The 16,656-nt window shown below is 41.9% G+C and overlaps 1 protein-coding gene across 1 annotated transcript in view; it reads right to left on the minus strand.

Annotated features, from left to right (window-relative positions):
- lrba (LPS-responsive vesicle trafficking, beach and anchor containing) overlaps positions 1-15,715 on the minus strand; it is a 170,634-nt gene extending 154,919 nt beyond the window's left edge. The window contains 2 exon segments of the mRNA XM_084465513.1: positions 922-1,153; positions 14,835-15,715. Coding sequence (XP_084321639.1) covers positions 922-1,153; positions 14,835-15,020 — 418 coding nt within the window. The 5' untranslated portion in view covers positions 15,021-15,715.
- Positions 15,716-16,656: the final 941 nt, after the last annotated feature.

A 16,656-nucleotide genomic window follows, 5' to 3' on the forward strand; every position in this document is an offset into this window, starting at 1 on the left:
CGCACCCAGGAGGATTAATTCAGACCAATTTGTAGACGGAAACAGTAGGAGTAAGGCCTGCTTCAGACTACACAGGGTAATAGTGATAGTGTCCGATCTATCACCCTCAATTGTAATTGAACAATGGAAGGAATATTGCCTTTTTAAATGGAAGGGATGCCAGAAACAGGAGGTTTTAAGGAACACGTTCCAGGATTGGGACAAAAGAAGCAAGACAGGCATCCCTTCCATTTACAGAAGGCAAAATCCCTAAAAAGGACAATAAATGGGCATCCTTCATTGTCCATTTATTTTGTTAATGTGTTTTCCAGCATGAGGTTTTTATTTTGTATCATTGATGTCCAATATAGAACTTTTACATTGTCATATTTAGGTTCAAAGTAGAGTTCTAATATCAAGCTTTGTTTTGTTATCGTGGCCTAGCATGCAGCTTTTCAATTGAGGCGCTCATACACAACAATGGTACTAAAAAAGTATCACAAAGTTGCCGTGGGCCATAACCATGGCATCACTAGTGGAGTTCTATTATTTAACAATAAAAACTGACTCCAGCACTTTGATTAACAAAACATAAATAGAGCAGCAAAGAGCATAAGAACAATAACTCAAATCACACCATCAAATCCATGCAACTGAAAAACGATAGTGGGTTAGACAATCATTTAGGAGAATTAGGAGAATCCGTTATTAACTTATCTTTGAAAGCATACTCTCGGAAGTATGTGTTGCCTTTCCCATACTTGGTCGTAATGTACACAAGCATTTCATTATGCCAATGTCTAGATTCAGCCATTATTGTCACCGCCTTAAAAAAAAGCTTGGTAGAAAAGCACTACACAACCGACCAATCACAGTGTATTACTGAGGCCGGTTTTGTCATAAGGCTTTGGTTGCCGTTGAGAAAAGGCAGGTCTTCCTTACCTGCGATCATGCTGTCGGTGGAGGCAACTCGCTGCAGCACCAGCTGGATGAGGGCCATGTCCGTGCAGGCCTGGAGGTTTCGGATGCTCTTCTTCAGGATGGCCGTGAAGATGCTCCACACCTCGGCCTGGCAGGTGGGCTCACACTGGTCCAGGAGCTCTACCATGCACACGATGCTCTCACACTCCTGGATGATGAAGTTCATCTCCAGGTCAAACTGCCCGCCAACCAGCTGCAGGTGGGTGGGGAGAGAGAGTGGAGAAGTTGGGGTTGGGTAAGAAATAGGGAAATGACTCTTTGCAATAAATGTACACATACACACTCATAGAAAAGACTGCAAAAGGAAACTTGGATCACTGGTCTATCATTGGAGTGCATTCATCGGCAGTAGATCTGTGTTTGTGTGTTTTTCATGCTTTTGTGTGTAGTACTAAACTGATGAAGGATCAGAGCTTAATCATGAAAGTAGAGTCGGTGACAGGGTGCAAGGAAAGGTCACATTTAGGTAACCCTGTGTGCTCTTTTCTATTCCAGTATGTGGAAGTCCTTTTGAGATGGGAAGGGTAAAAAGGGTGATCTATCGCCTTTTTGTCTGGGAATAATTCAAATGAGCGATACATTGCTTGCTAGCCATGGATATAGTTATATTATGAACATTGCACAAAAGAAAGAGATAAAGGAAATAACAATTGTGTTTTCAACATCATCAAAAGATTATGGCAATAAATAACAGTAGGAAAGGCAAGATGTGCCTGGGTGCCGAGAATGGGGTAAATCTGGTCAACACTATCTGCTAGAAACATTCCCATTAAAATGAGTAAGAGCAGATTAACTGTATATTTGTGCAGAAGTGAAAAACAAATCCTATAGCGGCATGGGCCGTCCTAGATACAAAACTCCACCATTAGCCCTACACCCCATCAAACAAAACAGTGACCTTCTTTGGAAAAGAAAGAGCAGACTGAAATATACGTTTGCACTTAGCCACCATCGGTAACAACAGAATCATCTACTCCAACCTTCTGGCTAATAATACGAGAGATCATTGATGTAGCCGTTAGAAAAGGTCAGTGCCACGGGGTATGAAACACCATCGACTAGCCGCCTAACTTCATCATTAGCTCTGTGTTCTCCGCCCCGCACGCTCTGCCTTCCCCAGCCGGCCGGGCGGTCAGAGGAACATCGGCCAGACGGACTGATGTGTGAACGAGGGGAGGCGGGAGGCTGGGTGATGGCGGTGGCCGCTGATTGTGACAAGGCGATAACTGATTTATTGGCCTGACGGGGCGGCCCCACCCATCTCCATCCATCAGAGTCAGCTGGCGGCGAGCAGATAGAGTACACAGAGGATGACGGAGGACAAGGCTTCAGAACGGGCCGTGGCCTGACGTGATAAGAGAGATTGATCGATGGACAGATAGATAGATGGATAGATTGCAAGATTACGATTTGAGGGGAGTCAGTTTCTGTAGAGGGCTTAATCACGCACAAAGGTCTGTTTATGTGGCGTGAATCTTCTCAAGTTTTAGCACCCTTTTTTTTTTGCACATTGCACCCGGCATTTAAATATGCCTGATGAAAAAGTGTGATGATGTTAATATTATGGATGAAAATGTGAGACTCTTGATGGGAAAATGGCAGTTGGGAAAATGGCAGCAATCACACTTCAATGTTAACGTGCTAGCAGTATGTGTGACACATTCAATAACATATCAGGAAGGAATATCTGCTGTCTTGTGTTTTTCCGCTGTCTGACCAAACTCATCTCTGGACTGGGGAGGCTTCCACACACTAGCTATGGAAAGAACCAGTAACTACTTCAACTTTCAAGGAGTTCTTAAAATGCAGACAGGTCATGACTTCATCAAACAAGCCATTTCCCCTTCTTAACCACCCTATAAATCATTCTATTGATGCCGTTACTTTCATCAAGTTCCTCAAGTCTTTTAGATTGATTTCACCTTATCACGACTGCACTCATGGTTAAGCCCTACTGTTCTTTTTGGAAAGCACTAATAAAAAGTCAAGCAATGTCAAAGTGCGGAGGCTCAACCGGTAAAGCTCCAGCAGGGCTAACTGGACATAAGCCATTAAGGCTTCAAAGAAATAGGTTACAGACTCTGACCCGCAGACAGATCAAATAAAGAAAGCTCTTGGTCAGACCGCAAACATATCTAATGATTGACCTTTATTGGCTGAGCTTAAGAGCCCTCTTTATGTATACTGAAATGTTCCTAGCAAATTTCTCGAAAGTGAAATTATTAATTATATTTCTAAAAGTTTATGGAATGAACTGCAGACTCTGCAGATCTGTAACCAAACACAGATAAAAAGTAAAAAGTAAGTAAAAATTCTAGTCTTATAAACGTGTTTCAAAAGCAGGCTTAAATGTGCAAACTCAGGTCTTTGGGGATGGAGGAAACCAAATGCACAGCCTACAACATTTGGCTTCAAGCCTTCTTTGAATTGACGAAATAAGTTGCATCAGAGACTTCTTTGTAATGTTATACAAGAGTCACCACGACTTCTATGTCGCCATCCCCAGGACACCCTCCACCATCCCTTAAAAGTCAAACCAAATCTAAAAACAACTATCCATTATGTCCTTGTCCTTGTTTTAACATCCACTTCCAATAAGGAGAAGGCAGACAACCCCATGATTGACAGACACACGTATAAAATCGGTGACAAGACGATCTCTAGCCTGGCTCGCGCTTACATTTACCCTCCTAAGCCAACGTCTCTGCAGCATCTAGACACCAGATCCCAGGCTTGGTAACCCTCCCTGGCTGCTCACCCCCAGAGGCCTGTCTGAATTAATCATGGCTGAGCAACCATGCAGCCACAAAACAACCCTCTTATACTCCCAAACTGCAACAACACCATGGCTGAATAGGAAGGTGGAGGAGGAGGAGGAAGCTAGAAAGCTGGGAAGCCAAACCCACATTTTCCTACTATTGCCAGAACTAAACCAGGAAGGATACTCGCTTGCTCTATTGCCAAGCTATATCAGACATATGTTTTTGTCAAAGAGGATTCACTTGCAGGTTGTGCATTATGTATACATGTATCTGCAGCTTGGTATGTTGGTGTAGGTAAAGTTAGCCCTGTCTATGCTTATCAGCTCTATTGCAGTTTCCTGGAATTAAAGAAATTGCAATTATTTAAATTGCCAAACCTAGACTCTTATGTATGAGGAGCTAAAACTTCATAGTGGTCAGTAATCTATAATAGTGCGTCAGTTGGGTATTCACAAAAGGTGTAGGTTTGCCACATCTTGCAAGAAAAATAAGCAACATTAGTTTAATAAACAATCCATCGGCTGGGATCAGCTCATGCGTGGCAACAAAGAAGGGCAGCACATTATCAAATACAGTAGATTTTGTGCCAGTGTGCAAAGCTTTAACTAAAATGTTAACCAACCCCCCCCCACAAGAATTACACAGTAGACATATGGTGCTCACATGATTGCATGTTGACCATATTACTATATAACTATCTGCAACATGCAACCAATTAACTGACTACAATGTTGGAGAACCAGACATTAAGGGCATACGAATAAAATAAGGCACAAGCAAATTGTGAGGCACATAAGTAAAACAAAAAAAAATAAAAACGTGCAAGACCAAGGCTATAATTACATAACTACTCCAGGGTCGTCACATATCCCCCACCCCCTAGAGTGCTTCTGCTTCATCTCCCTTGTCCCCCGGCCCAGCAGTGTTTGATGGAGACCGTGATGAGGACATCTCAGCTGTGACCTAGACCTTGGCGCCTGTAGGGCATCAGCTGCTTAGCTGTCTGACACACTCGCTTAGCATCTGAAATTTTGCTTACTACAAGTTTGGTACAGCAACTCCCTGAACGATCAGCATGATACGTTGTTCAGGTCTGCATTTCGGTTCAGGCCTGTGTCAAATCATGGTTAAAAGGCTAGGCCTGATATTTAGTTCACCGTTTAGTCAATTACACAGCACCTAAAACCAGGCAGATACCTACTACCACTTAAAGTTCAGTTACATTATGGTTACATACAGTAACAAAATTGTGATGTCATTAAGGAGCAGGCAGGATTTAACAATCTAGCTCAATAATACCTAGGCTATGAACATTGTGGGATTAACCCAGTACATCTAGGCTGGGGGTAAGCCTAGCCACTATCCTGACCCTGTGAAGGAAATCCTATGACCAACTAAAAATTAACAAAAAAGCCTAACTCTAACCATGTTTCTTGGTGTGCACATCTCCGGCGACATGAGCTGGGGCCAGATCAATAAATGGCAGAGTAATGCCCTCAGAAACATGAGCATTCAGGTGTCCACACAGAATAACACGTGCATAAAAACAATTGTGAGGTGAGAATATGCATGTATCTACACGCCGTAGACACCACACGTGTGTTGTGTGGGTCAGTGTGATACGGCGACACCATGGGCCAAAAGGCAGAGAGATAGTGTAGAAAGTCTGACAAAGGCACTTTTGGGTAGACAAATGATGGGAATAACTGACAGGTCGGGGATATGCCAGTTCACTCCTAGCTGTTTGATGCTCGGGGTTTGGGACGCCATGCTTTGTGCTGCAATTGTTTCCAGTGCACTGCAGTTGAACACGCAAACATTAAATTGCAATTTGCAGTGGACACTGGTTTTTTGCCAGTAATTGTGGGCATTCCTAGGACCATGTTTGGTCAATTATGGCAGATGAAGGGGATGAAATTCGACCCAAACCTCGTTCCAATACCAACTCTGCAGCCCAGAAGGCACACCAACGTCTCCACTTCCTGCGCAGACGGAAGACAGCCAGTCTACCACCTTCTGCAGAGGCACTGTTGAGAGCGTCCTGGCTGACATCTTTCAGAGGCATTGTGCAGGAACCCTTCCACCCATCACACAGACAGTTTAACTTGTCCACTCTGCCTTCAGGCAAAAGGTTTCCCAGCATCAGAACCAGCTCTGCTAAGTTCTGCAACAGCTGCTTTCAACAAGCTGTCATCCCTGCTGCCATCCACTACTTTTGACCCCCTACCCCCACAGAATTATCTAATTGATGTCTAAAACTTTAAACACCAGCAGTCACACCATGCCACAGACTTGCCTTTGTATTTGTTTGTTGTCTTTTTAGAATTGTGTTCTGTATTTCTTGTGTTTTGTGAGAATAGGGGCACTTTTAGCCCCTTATTCCGTGAGAAACAAAATTTTGTGAAGATGTATATGGATGAATGACTATAAACTTGACTCACTTTTTTGCCAAACCTCACATAGATACTACTAGTTACCTGTGTTAGATTTTTCCAAGCATGGAGTTGTGCAGAGGTGATGGTGGAGGAAGATGGTATAGGATATGCTACTTGTAGAGGGCATAGGCAGACGAGGCGTGTAATAGACATGGGGGAGGAGGTGTTGCTCATATGAAGGAAGATCTGTTGCTTGTAGGGGTATGGGGGGCAGGAAATGTTGCTCATAGTATCGAATGAAGGAAGATCTGTTGCTTGTAGGGGTATGTGGGGGGAAGAGGTGCAGCTAATGGAGCGGGAAGGCAAGTGTTGCTTGTTGATGCTATGGCTAAAGGGGGAGTCTGTTGTAGAGTGTATGGGGGTGGAGTTGTTATTTATACAGGGCGAGGGTTAATAATAAGTGAATAAGTTATAATAAGAAATTCTAACATTTCAAGCTCCCACATTGTCTTACTCGTTGACCAAGTTGGATACTGTTAACCTAGTAGGCAAACTCTGCGAACGACAAGGCTTAACAAGGCTTTTCTGGGGGGTTGCCCCTCTAACAACGTCAGGGTCAGCTACACAAGCTGGTACAGAGATGGTTGCAATTTATGTCTTAATTATCTGCCAAAAGGGACAAGGACACTGCAGCCTGGAAATATTTTCATCCTGCAATAAGATCACTTCCTTCTGCAATAGTATACTATAGGCTGAACTATTACAAAATATCCCATAACAATGGTTTTAGCTGTTTACCTAAGCCCAACCACTTTCAAATGTGTAACTGAAAAAAGGATAATTTGAATAGATGCAGAACAGATGCCTCAAAATAACCCCCAATGGTGGTCTTAATGCCCCACCTGTGGTCCAACTCCTTGTATTATTAATAGCCTTGGTCAGACAGAGAGACAACTGAGCAAATGAGAAACAAGCCTTCAACAAAATCCTCCCTGTGTTCAATCTCCCCTGTCCATAGACTTCCTGACTTCCTTGAGCAAGATGCGCATCTCTTACATGCTACTTAATGACACAAATCTGAACACATTGTTGCTTTAGGTGAATAACTAAATTGTATATAAAATGCTATGTAAATGTCTAATTCTTTGTAAATGTCTTATTCTTTGTTGAAACTTCACAAATTAACTTAATTATTCAGAATGAATATCTGAGTGTGAGTGTGTATCTGTGGAAGAAGAAGGAAAGGAAAGAAAAAAGAAAGACGTGGTTGGGGAAATGAACCAATCAGCTGGTGGAGTTAAGAGTTTAGAAGCATATCCTAATTTTCTGGGATGCACTGCTTCTTGAATAAAACATGCAAGATTAAGCATTTTTCACAGTTTGATATGAAGGAATGGACATCTACCTGATTAGTTTTGCAAATCTTTACGGTATCCAGGATCAGAAAAAACTATGCTTACAAATAATGTCCTCTGTTACTATATGCCATGTTGATACAATTCACTAGGGGGGTTGGGGGTAGGAAAGCAGTGTGATCTTGAAACAGAACAGGAAAGCAAACATTGTTTGTTTTTCCACACAGAAAACCCTCTGAGCGGGTTTGTGCACAACACATTAGTGCGCGTTGATGAGCAGTTGAGATAGGAAAGGAAGGCTTTCGGCTAAAAATAGCAGTTGGGTCAGAGAAGTGATCCATTGTTCAGAAGACTTGCTGCTGAGTGGGGAAGAACAGATCTACAACACACAAACACACATACGTGTCTGCTATTTTGACCCACCAATGCACCAATGCATAGTTCTGAATCCTCTTGGTGACCCGGTTCATTGCATTTGTCTGGCTTGTTAGCGAAGCACGCCATTTTGAAACAGCTCCCTTGGCATTTCCGGCAGTCAGTGGAGAGTGGCAAACAGGAAAGGCGGAACCAGAGAAGAATGACAAAAGGTCATGTTGGAATATTCATGACATGGGCACCTCAATGCGGAGGGAGGGCCATTGTTATGTGCATCACTAGTATCAAGACTCTCTATGCTTAACCAAACACTGAGACAGGTACTGAAGAAACTGTAGGGATGCATGGTCATCCGGGATGATCTAGGGTTCAGTCTTAATAACACAGTAGCAAAGAATCCCCAACCTCCACCTGATCTGTCCCCTTGAAGTCTCTTTGTGCATCTGTTACAGGAGTACCCCCAAAACTATAACCAACGGCCACTCAATTCACGGCCAATGTTCACTGGCTCGGATACAGTGAATTGATGGACAAGGGAGACATTTTGGTCAGAAGTTACAGTAGTTTGGGAGGTTTTGTTTATTTTTTTAACATTACAAAACTGGATAATGTTAATATACTGAGGATACAAATGTTAGCATATGAGCTAACATGTAGGATACACAGAGAATAATATTATATTGCTAATTTATCATTCTACCTCTGCATATGGAGGCCATTGATTTATTTTTTGGGCACATTTGTGTTATGTTCCTTTGAGAATTGGCACAATGAAAGTAAAAACAAAAGAAAATCCATCAAGGTTAGACAAACACAGTTAGTTTTCGTAAGGTTTGAATAAACTGATGGATCGCAATCAGCATGGCTTTAATAGTGGATACACCATCATGGCCTTTACTATGAACCACTTCATGTTCACTCTTTCTTGGTATCACGAGGACTGAGGGTTGAGGCATCCAATCGCTCGCTTAATGGGTCTTGAAGAGGAAAGGATCCAAGTCACATCATGTGGATGATTGTACCATAGGGGTCAGTTCTTTGCCCCATCCTCTTTTCAATGTACAAATCCTCCTCACTCAAGCCCATCATTGAGGTGCATGAATTCTCCTACCACTGCTATGCCAATGACACTCCCGTCCCTACTGTTCTCAATATATTTGACGCACCTTTTCAGAAATCTCTGTCTGAAAAATCCCGTCACCCAGTAAATCACTGCCTCCAAAATAGCATATTTTTTCGCTATTGTGTATAAGTACCTTCCAAGTCTGCTAGAAATATTGGGGTCATGATTGACAATCAGCTATTGATTTCTGCCCATGTTTCACCTGTCTCCATCTCCTAATGAACTCTGTAAAACATCTGGAAGATGTGGTGGTTCCTGTCAGAAAAAGTGCACACTGATACAGCACAAGGCTCAGCTAATTTGCCTGGCCGTTGATGCCTCTCAGCTAGACTTCTGCAAAGCCTTCCTGGCAGGGTCTGGTTTCCAACCAACCAAACCTTGCATACCACGCTACAGCTCACTCCCCACGTACAATGCATCGCTCATCAAAACCTATGTCTCACAATCCACCTATTGCTGTCCAAATCAAACACTCTGATCTGGTTGTTTTCTGGAAACTTGCAGACACAGCAATTTGTTTTTGTAGTTTGCCCTACATGCTTTCATGGCTCTATGCCTCACAATGAAGTCACTTTGGATAAAAGGTTTTTAAAGCTTTATAATTTAGTAGTATGATGCAAATACAACAATTAGTATGAATGATTTGGTAATGTACAAGGCTGAAAGTCATGAAATATTAAGAATCGAATATAGCTGTATATTGCAACTTTAAATATCCTTCCTTATCCTTTCCCATTACGCTTCATAATATGGGCTGATGTATATATTTGCAATGCATTTCACATTGTGGCATTTATTTCTGAGCTATTCCTGATATTTCCAAGCATATCCTCCCCATCTTCCATGTGTAGTAGGCCATTGTGCCAGATGTTGAATTGACAAAAATGTAGTAGAAAAATAGGTCAAGGGTAAGGAAATATCAGAACCATCAATCACTGGATTCCATTAGGAATGGAGTGTGTGTGTTCCATTAGGAACACACACACACACACACACACACACACACACACACACACACACACACACACACACACACACACACACAACCTGATTGGATCCAATTGAAACATGGCCAGCATGAACTAAATTGCTGGGTAATGCATGATCAGTGCAATTACTTCCTATAAAGTTAAGAAGCCCTGCAATTGAATTGCATGAAAATGTGTCTTGCCCAATAGAGTGATACATATTGTATTGTACCCTTGCTTTGGATATCTACCGTTCTGTCATAGGTTTCCCAAGTATGTTACAATACCAGCATCAACAACAACAACAACATCTTTCATTGTCTGGGGCTTCCAAGGGGAAAGTTGTGCAATAAAAAGAGGCCCCCATATTTTTAAGTGTAAACTGTAGCATTTTGCATGGGACAGAGAGTGCCATAAATAAACACAGTACAAAGGCCTCCTGCATGTATAGATAGACCGTACCAAGCAGTACATACTGTATTAGCAGTCTGAGCAACACCAAAGTCTAATCAGCCGAAACAATGGTTTCCCTTTGCTCACCCTCCCAACATCCAGCCAAGGGTGGGGAGAGAATAGGGGTTAACATGTTATACTGGAGGCGGCAGGTGATGCAGTAAGGTTGCAGATCGGGTACAGCCATGATTCAATTACTCCAGCCTCTAGTGAGACATGGTGTGCACTTAATAACTGGTCATAACTAATTTCATTACAAGCACAAGGAAATTCATTTCCACTTCATTATTCATTCGGAGCACTTCATAACATACAAATATAGAGATCCAGAAAATCATCCAAACCTTGTTTTCCCTCATGACATTAATAAAAAAAAGTTTAAAAAAAACAACATGTTGATATTGTGGCTAGGACATCATGAGGTAATCCAATTAAAAAAACAACAGCAAGCCTTTGTTGGGACTCACACTCAAGCAGGCATTGGTGCAATTAGCGTGACTATCTATAGCATCGCAAACGGCATATTCACAAAGCCATTTTATCTTCACATTTCTGCACAATGGATTTCTATCAGCGGGTAGCGGCTTCCCTCCAGCAAGTGATTGCAGATTGGGGCTACCCAGCCGAATCCCGACTGGGAATCTTGGCCAGAAATAAGAACAGTAGGATTGTTGACCTTAGGGAGTTCTGAGAGATTGGGAAAGTTAAGAATGAAGTTTGGCGAAAGTACTCTAACCCCCTAGTACTCATAGGGGGTTTGCAGTATGTGAGATATGAGGCTCTAGTCGGGGAATATTCAGTCTCTCACTAATCAATGTCATTCTTAAATTCTCCTTGATAAACAACCTGACAGAGAGATAAGTCAGGTGCCTCTAAGCCACTACAGCAGATTTTCTTTTTCTAATGCTTTGCACACAGAAAAAAATATCTTACTGAGAAAATACTATGCTATGAGATGACTCATGCAGATTTACAGGTCAAGCAGCACAACATGATGATGATATTCTAAATAAAGTAATGCTTAGTGTTTTAATGGCCGGTGTGGCGACAAGGCAGTCATTTGATAAACAGGTATTTTGAGTGTTGTGCTAGAACATCCTAAGGGCAAGTGCACAGAGCCGAAACAAGAGACGCCTCTCACCATGCGCCGTCAGCGGTTAGCCTTTCAATTATAAATACAGACTTTGTTAGGAAATATCATCTTGAAACCTCCAAAATGTTGCACCCATATGTAGCCTACGTGACAAGGGCAGGCCAGCATAAATGAGCCGTGGTAAGCCTTAGATACTGTCCACAGTGTGGCTGAGGCTAGGGAGCCTAACAGGGCCCGGTTGGCTTGGGTCAGGTTCCTCTCACTACTACACACCTTGGCTGAGTTTTCCATCTTAGGGAATCTAAGGGTGCTATCCTGCTTGCTCCAGAAAAGGTATAAACATTTTACTTGAGTTTGATCTGATATTTGATATAGAAATTTAGTTTTTTTAGGCATAGTATGAATACTATGTAGTGCAATTCACTCATTATGTTGGTCTTTGTATTGCAAGTCATTCAAAATGAACCATACTACCACAGTCTATTTCATATGCCAAGTTTTTGTTGTTTTTCCTCCCACACTATTTAATTTACTTCAACTTTCACCTCTCAAATCTGGTAATTTACCAAAGAACACTATTTAAAAAATAAATAACATTGCATAACATTATTCTCATACATAGGAAAGCAGAACCACTGAGAAAACAAAGTAATAAGGTTAACTGGTAAGACTGGATCGACATGGTCACAGAGTTGCCCAAAAGATTGAATAACCACAATAAACGTTTCTACTTAAACCACGATAGGTCTAACCAACATTAAATGAAATGTTGAGACTTCCTTGTACAGTCTAGGAAGTAATTGTAAATGTGTTGACCCCATCTGATGAGCTGTTAGCTAAATAAATAAAACACACATAAGATCAGGAAGCATGATACCTACAACCTGTTTAATTCCATTAACATACAATGAACCTTTGTCATAAAAACCATGGTGATCCTTTGGTTGGTTGCAAAATACATTTTGTGAATCAGTTATAAAAACACGACTGCACTAACCAAATATCCTTAATAATATATTTAATAGATACTATGGAATTGAATCAAGACAGCACTTGAATGTTTTCTAATGAGAACCCTGTTGTCATTCTGACAAATACTTAAACCAACACAGAGAAAGGCGAACAAATAGAGCATTATTATTACGTAGCCCATTGACCTATAAGTGACCATGCAGTGACTGTACCACTGGTGACCATACATGACAGACTAGGACAACACTGAAACACTGTCTCATTTGTATTGTGCGGAAATAATGTCACTCCGAATGGCTTAGAACACCATTCAGCCATTGTTTTTGTTAGAGTTTTAAAGAGCAAGGCTTAATGTCAAACTACCGTCAGCAATGAGACAATGCCTTAATAGTCAAGAAGACAAAGTCATATAGCATAGAAAACCCAGGAAATGCTGAACAAATCGGGCATGGTTGTATTGGACCAACATCAGATCCCATGGATCACAGAATCAGACAGTTTGCCGTTGCCACAGTTATACACTGAAAGACAACCATGTCACATAAATACCAAATAAAAGTAGGTCCCATTCCTTGAAGCTAAAAATACACCTTTGCAACATGAATTATTAGGCTTTTATCTGTCACATTTTTTGCACACATCAATTTTGCCCTGCTCTGAGACTATTTTAGGAGAGACGGAATACTATCTTAAAAAACATGTTTGTCCAAGATAAATACAAAATTGGGAATTAGGTGGCTTACAAAATCCTATAAAGCAAACGGCCCATAATAACATATATTAATAACAATAGGTATCCACAGATACACTGTGAATACCTAATTATAATAATTTAATATAGCCATAACATAATGGGAGTCAATGGAAATCTGGTTTATTTATTCAAGCATTTTTGCCAACTTGGCTCCTGACAATCTTACGTCACACAGGAAACAAAATACACTACACACACTCAGGGTTTGTTTTGAAGTGGCCTACATACACAACATTGTATGAAGGTGTATTCTACATGTCACCACATCTGGTTTCCAGAAAAACAACCCCGGGAAGATGGCTGCCTTCTGGCTGACCTTGCATCAGGACAGAATCTATGTAGCATTCCAGTCTCAAACCACCCATCTCCTGTGTCACCTCACTGCACCTTGCCAACTGTGACGGGCAAAGGCCTGTCGCAGTCCACACCACATAACATTGAGTAAAAAGGCCTATGAACTGTAAGTGAATGGTTTACACATTCATTATTCAGTGACGACCCCTTAGACTGGAGATTGCTTACGAAATGTTAACAGCGAGTTGTGCGAGACTTTTTGCTTCACTTATTTGCAAAGTAGGCCAACTGCTATCATACAAACAGTAGGCTACATGTCAAAGAACAGACTTGTATTTTGCATTTGAGTAAAGTGTGAATTTGGAACAACCATCACTTCTCATCACTTAGTGCAAAGAGTTCAATGAGAAAACGCTGGTGTATGAACTTAAGGGCCATGCATTCTGGCAAGTTTCTTGTGATAAGACAGTCCAAAATTAAAGATTTACTTCTTCTCTATTGCTAGCTGGTACCCATCTTTTAAGTATCGCACATCACCTTTGTCCACTGGTTTACACTATGACAGTGAGAGAAAAGCGTTTGTTTACACATCCATTTTTGGATGAAAGGGTATTACCGCTTTCTTGTAGGATACATTGGGAGTGGACAGGGGAGGTTTGAGGTTAAGGCTTGTTTGTTTGTTTTATCTTTGCGACAATACTATTGAGCCCCCGTGGGGACTGGTGTCTCTGTGGCAGCCAATTCCACGGAGTCCTAGTGGAGCCTCCCTCTCTGTGGATCCCATTGTGCCATGACTAAAGTGACGAGGCAGTTTTGCAGGTTGCACCTCCACTCCCTCCTCCCACCTTAACGGTCGAACTATCGTTGCAGGCAAGGTGTACTTCCTTGTTACTTTCATTCATTCACCGGCCACTGCGCAATAACACATTTCATAGACATAGTTGGCCTACAACGCGCACATGAGCGTGTCAGACCAAAAGCCAATAGCAACACAATGTGATTATCAACCTGATGATAGCCAATTGCATCTTATCCCGAGCCCTTTCTCCAAATGTTCATTCATACGTCAGACACAGTCACACACACAGTCCCATATGTTGCCAGGGCAAAGCGTAAATCCAAATAAATACTTCACAGCTTAAAGAAATTACAATTCCATGCTTAATAAATACAGCTTAGGTTATCGCCACGCCATTGCCAATCGTATGCTTTATAATTCACATTCAACAAAACTGTGTCAGAGCAGTCTTCTGACAGGCCATACTCGTTCAAGAATAGCGTGGTGGTGGTGGACATATGCAAGTGTGTGAGGTGTGCAGGGCCTATTCTGAGCTCGTATTATCAGCTTACCAGGTTGAAGACGGTCTCTACAATGTCTCGGTTGGAAACTTCGCCAACTTCCACCAGGCCAGCAAGTACAGCAAATTTCATCCGTATTCCCCTGATGGGGATCCCAGGGTTAAGCGCCACCGCGTTGGATGTTTCCCCATTTCCATCACTTGTCTGCGAAACACTCAATGTCTCTTCACTAGCCATTGCTCAGGGAAGGCAGTAGGCTCACAGGTAAAACACCTGTTCACTTACAATGGACGGGGACAGGGACGGAGGAGGGGGGGGGAGCAATGGATCACCGGAGAAATATACTTATCTATTAGTCTTCCGAATGAGCCACTGACAGGGTACAGACAAACTAATATTGTCTTCCCTCTCCATTCAAATCACTTTAACAAGAGGTACCAGGAATACAGATGAAAGACCGAGGAGGATATGTGGCTACGAAAACAGTATGTGGTAGTTGTCTGTCAACTCCTCTGCCTCGTCCGAAACTTGATACGAGGATGAAGTGATGCAGTTAAAATGCCGTAAGAAAATTGTCGGTGCTGGAGGAAATGATGGCAAGAGTGAAAGCAGTGCCGTATCCAATACTTTGTCCTCCCTGGCAAGGTATAAGCGACCCGGTCAAGCGGCTTTAGTGTCCAGGGTACTAGCGTACAGGAGCGTAACTTGCTATTGTCACTGGCTCTCCACACTTGACAGGTAGCGAACTGCCAAGAGTAAAAAAAAACTCCGAAACGGGGTCAAGTCCGTCCACAGCTCCGGTCAGAATAGACGAAGGACATAGGTCCAGTCGTTGTCCCTTTAGGAACTCCTCGACTTAATTAAATGTCGGCGTTAACCTAGTCCCAACGCCTGCTCTTCCTGATTTAGCCTGCACCGTAGCTTCAGCTCGTCCCCGCCATGACAGCATACTCCTTCAACGGGTTGAGCATGCGCAGTCGGAGTTGGGTCAGTAGAATGGCTCAGGTGTGGAGCACAGGTGCTCTCCTCCTCCTCTCGCAAAAACACTTTGCTGTCGTCTGGAACTGTTCACTTACAAATAATAAAAGGGCGCCCAGTCAACTAGTGTGATAGGAAAACGTGTATTGCAAATTATAAAAATGAATGAGAGCATTTAGAACGCTAATAAGAAACTAAAAACATTATCTACATTTTACGGGTGGTATATGCATAATGTCCTGGTAATAGCCCTTAACTGTTAATATTTTATTGTAGGTCATATTCTATAAAGCAATATGTTTCATACAATACAGGCCAATTACTATGCATATACTAGCCCTGGAATTAAAACAACGAAAGAATGATAACTCGACATTTCAAATATGTATAACTAAATGAGGATCTACGTCAATCATTTGAATTATTAGGCATCTCCTCCATAATGACACTAGGAAATTAAATTAAACAATATTGATGCATTATTTCTTTATTTGGATTGACTTTATTTCCTTGTCTTTATGTGCCTTGGGGTGGGTACCTCCGCTTGGATATGGCCACAACAACAGTATTTCTATAGGAGCGACGTGGAGCACGTCCTAAAGGTCATTATAGGCCTAATACCTAATTTAAATTTAAATATCTCTTTGCAAATACTGTTCGCAACACGCATTGTGTTGTCATGGAAATATTCAAAGTTTGGGGATGAACTGCGGATATGTTGAGAAAATGTGTCTTTCGTAGACCTATAGCCTACCAAGATATATTTCATTTGTTCGAGTTTAGATTGACATAACAGCAGGTCGCACCCAAACATACCGGAAAGTCAGGTTCTTCCAGTTTAAAGAACACAGTTACAGGTTTAGAACGATGTACATTACTAATGAGTTACTACTAG

Source organism: Micromesistius poutassou (assembly GCF_964030765.1).
Source record: "Micromesistius poutassou genome assembly, chromosome: 3".
NCBI lineage: Eukaryota > Metazoa > Chordata > Actinopteri > Gadiformes > Gadidae > Micromesistius > Micromesistius poutassou.